This window comes from Bison bison, unplaced genomic scaffold (genome assembly GCF_000754665.1).
Source record: "Bison bison bison isolate TAMUID 2011002044 unplaced genomic scaffold, Bison_UMD1.0 scf7180017864495, whole genome shotgun sequence".
NCBI classification, from domain to species: Eukaryota; Metazoa; Chordata; class Mammalia; order Artiodactyla; family Bovidae; genus Bison; species Bison bison.
This window is the reverse complement of record NW_011495054.1, coordinates 13,562,098-13,565,742: the sequence shown is the minus strand read 5'-3', so window position 1 is coordinate 13,565,742 and position 3,645 is coordinate 13,562,098. Positions and strand designations below refer to the sequence as shown.

The following is a 3,645-nucleotide window of genomic DNA, read 5'->3' as shown; positions in this document are numbered from 1 at the left end:
GTATTGTGGGGGGCCAGCGGCTTGGTGGTCCAGTGTCCACGCTGCGCCCCCGCCCCGCTTGGGCGCAGCTTCTCTGGGATTGGTCCCCGCACTCCTGCAGAGAGCAGGGTGGGCGGGAGGAACCTGGGGTAGAGGAGTGATGTGTCTGGCTTGGCTTGGCCCCTACCCATTTCGTGGACCTTTTTAAAGGGACGGGAGAGAATGATCGCAGAGGGTCTGGTGAGCAGTGCAGAGTCAGCAGCTTCAGGGCCACCGCTGAGCTGCAGGGCCCGGCCTTCGGCTGTTCTCCATCTTCTCTGCTTTCCTATCAGCTGTGCTGCCTTTGTTCCTTGGTTTGTTGAGCAGCTGGGGGCAGAGGACCGAGCTGCTCTGAGAGCAGAGGCGCAGATGGAGCCTGCTGCTCCAGCTGAGTGTAGTGTTTTTGATGAAACCGAGGCTCCAGGACATTCTCCGAGCGGGTAGTAGTGTGGTCTAAAGCCCACACTGGGGCCTTGAGAGCATCTAGGTCCTGGGTCTGTGGCACGGCGACCTGGGCCTCAGTGTCACGACTCAGGATAGAACTTACCCTGGTCTCTGGCTCCCCTGAAGCTGAGCCTTTGCTGACTGTACTGAATTGGGGCTGGTGGGGTCAGAGGAAGGCCCACCTACCTTTACTGGAAGGGGGGGCCTGGGTCAGATGTGTGTGGCCCCAGCAGGCCTGAGGGCCTGCCACCACCCTCTGGATTGTTGTGGAGAACCTGAGCTGACGTAGAAAAGACTGCAGGGGGGATGGAGCAGTAGCCGTGAGGGGTTTGTGTGTGTGTACCTGCGTGTGTATGTGTGATCTTACCAGGCCTGATCTCTTATCAGATGAGGAAGTAAGAGGCTTGGTCCATGGAGAGAGTTACCCAGATCTTATGCTGCCAGAGGCTTGGGGGCTCAGCCTAGCTCTCCTTGAAGCCCATGTGAACAGAGCTGGCCTCAGGCAGGCGGGGACCGCCCCGTGGGCTCTGTCTACACTGCCTCCTTGGTGCTCGGCCCCAAGGTCCGAGACAGGGCCCTCGCCAGGTTCAGAAGCTATTCTGAGCAGTCTCAGCTGACATACAGGTAGAGAGACTGGGAGGTGAGCGCTGACAGAGGCAGCCCAGCCCCCCGACTCAGAGTGCGGTTAGTGTGAGGAGGTCTGGCCAGTGTCACCAAATCCATGGAGAGGCAGGCAAGCTTGCCGAGGGTGTGGCGGATGGGAAGGGTGGGGCCCCTGGTCCTCTGCTGACCTCGGCCGTGCGTGGACATGTGCCCTGCAGGTTGCACTTCCCTCAGCTGGCCCTGAGGCGGAGGCTGGGACAGCTGAGCTGCATGTCCAAACCTGCCCTGAAACTGCGCTCCTGGCCCCTGACGGTCCTCTACTACCTCCTGCCCCTCGGCGCCCTCAGGCCCCTCAGCCGGGTGGGATGGAGGCCTGTGAGCAGGGTAAGTGTGCGGGGGCTGCCAGCCCTGCCTCCCCGCAGCAGGCTGGAGGGGGGTGCCCAGTTATCTGGGCAGAGGTGGTGCTGTGGGGCCTGAGCCCTTCAACAGATGCTGTTGGAAGGCAAGTTGGTGGAGGGGCTGGGCTGGTCGGTGGCCATGTGGGCTGTGGACAGGTGACTGGAAAGGCCCATCATCCACGGGCTGCTCTCTCTGCCTGCATTCCTGCCGTGTAAGTGCTCTGTTTCTGGAAAGAACCCACATTGGGCATTCAGAAAATGGTGTCTGTTTCATCTCCTGTGTTCAGGCAGAAAAAAGCTTAGAGGTGATTTTGAGAAGAATCAAATTTCTGGATGCCAGAGGGCAGTTCATACACGCTAGAGCCTGTGTGGCCTCTTTGGGTAGGGATGCTTTTGAGGACCCAGGAGCCCCCAGCAGGGCCAGGTGAGGGCCCTGAGCAGCCCAATGGGTGTCACCAGGCTTGGAAGCTGAGGGTACCTATGGGGCACTGGGCATTAGGCCTAGGGTCATAGGGCAGCCCTGGGCCACCCCCACACGTGGGTATCAGCCGGGAGTGCAAAGAGCTGCTAACTCAGTGCCTCTTTAGAGGTGTTTAAAGTTGGGAGTGGAATTGCTTTTGCACCCTGGGGACTTGGTCTTGGCAGTGCTCAGCAAGCAGCAGCCACCAATTAAAGCAGGTCCTGCAGTGGCACCTGAGATTTAAGAGCTTGGGCTGGAGGGTCTGACTGAGGTGCGGAGTTCCCTCTCCTAGAGGAGCTTTGGGTGGGGACGGCTGTGTGGACTGCGAGGCCCTTGGAGTATAGGTGTCAGTGCCCGGTACTTCTGCCCGAAAGCCCCTATGCTCAGGGCAGGCTGAGCACGTGCACTTTGGGGTGTGGACTCGCCTGAGCACCGAGAGCCAATTGTTCCCGTGCTGGTCTGGGACGCTCGCAGCAGTGCCCACCACAGCCTGTGTGTGACCACATCCGATCCTCGTATGCCCGTCCCCATCCAAGAAACGGGGTGGGAATGCTGCAGGAAATGGGTGATACCTGAGCTACTGTGTAAAGACTTGGAAGCTCGGTCTGGTTCCTGGTGAGAAACCACCATGTCACAAAGCCCTCGAGGGTCCCAGCTGCTCGGGCCTCAGAGCTGGTCCCTGTGGGGGGGTCCTGGGGCTGCGTGCACGGCGTGGCACACTCACCTGCCCTTGGGGCCTGCAGGTGGCCTTGTACAAGTCGGTGCCAACGCGCTTGCTGTCGCGGGCCTGGGGCCGCCTCAACCAAGTGGAGCTGCCGCACTGGCTGCGCAGGCCCGTCTACAGCCTGTACATCTGGACTTTCGGGGTGAACATGAAGGAGGCCGCCGTGGAAGACCTGCACCACTACCGCAACCTCAGCGAGTTCTTCCGGCGCAAGCTGAAGCCGCAGGCCCGGCCCGTGTGCGGCCTGCACAGCGTGGTGAGGCCCGACCCACCTCCCGCCTCTGCACCTTTGGGCACACTGGGCCTGGTGGGCACTGCTTCCAAGCTGGACCTCCAGGGGGGCCATGGCCCTGTCCTCCACACCCTCCCCTGCAGCGAGCCTCTCCTGACCCTTCCAGATCAGCCCCTCGGATGGGAAGATCCTCAACTTTGGACAGGTGAAGAACTGTGAGGTGGAGCAGGTGAAGGGGGTCACCTACTCACTGGAGTCGTTCCTGGGACCCCGCACACCCTCAGAGGACCTGCCCTTCCCCCCAGGTGGGTCCTGGCCCGCGGTGCTGGGTGCCAGCAGGTGGAGGGGCGGGAGGCCTGTGGACAGGAGACCCTCTGCCTGCAGCTCAGGCCTCCCTGGAGCCGGTGTCCAGGCGGCACAGAGGGCTCTGAGCAGCTGGCCCACGTCTGCCCGCAGCCACGCCCCACAGCTCCTTCAGGAGCCAGCTGGTCACGCGCGAAGGGAACGAGCTCTACCACTGCGTCATCTACCTGGCCCCCGGGGACTACCACTGCTTCCACTCCCCTACTGACTGGACCGTCTCCCACAGGCGCCACTTCCCAGGTAGGCCGGGCCCAGCTGCCCCCGGGGGCCTCGGACGAGCACCTGGGCTTCTTCCTGTCAGAGGCCGTGGGCTCCAGAGTTGGGGGCAAAGCTGGGTGTGGGGATGCAGGTTGGGGTCCAGCCTGTTCTGCATCTGGAATGACAGGCCAGGCAGGGAGTACAC

General features: G+C 62.0%; 1 protein-coding gene across 6 annotated transcripts in view; it reads left to right on the top strand.

The window, feature by feature from the left end:
- Positions 1-3,645, top strand: part of PISD (phosphatidylserine decarboxylase) — a 27,934-nt gene that overhangs the window by 22,324 nt on the left and 1,965 nt on the right. For 4 of the 6 annotated variants that reach the window (XM_010828801.1, XM_010828805.1, XM_010828800.1 and 1 more), the window contains 4 exons: positions 1,284-1,449; positions 2,667-2,903; positions 3,046-3,184; positions 3,336-3,482. In XM_010828801.1, coding sequence (XP_010827103.1) covers positions 1,284-1,449; positions 2,667-2,903; positions 3,046-3,184; positions 3,336-3,482 — 689 coding nt within the window. The remainder of the gene's footprint in view (positions 1-1,283; positions 1,450-2,666; positions 2,904-3,045; positions 3,185-3,335; positions 3,483-3,645) is intronic. The other 2 variants (XM_010828802.1, XM_010828803.1) reach the window with 1 other exon arrangement.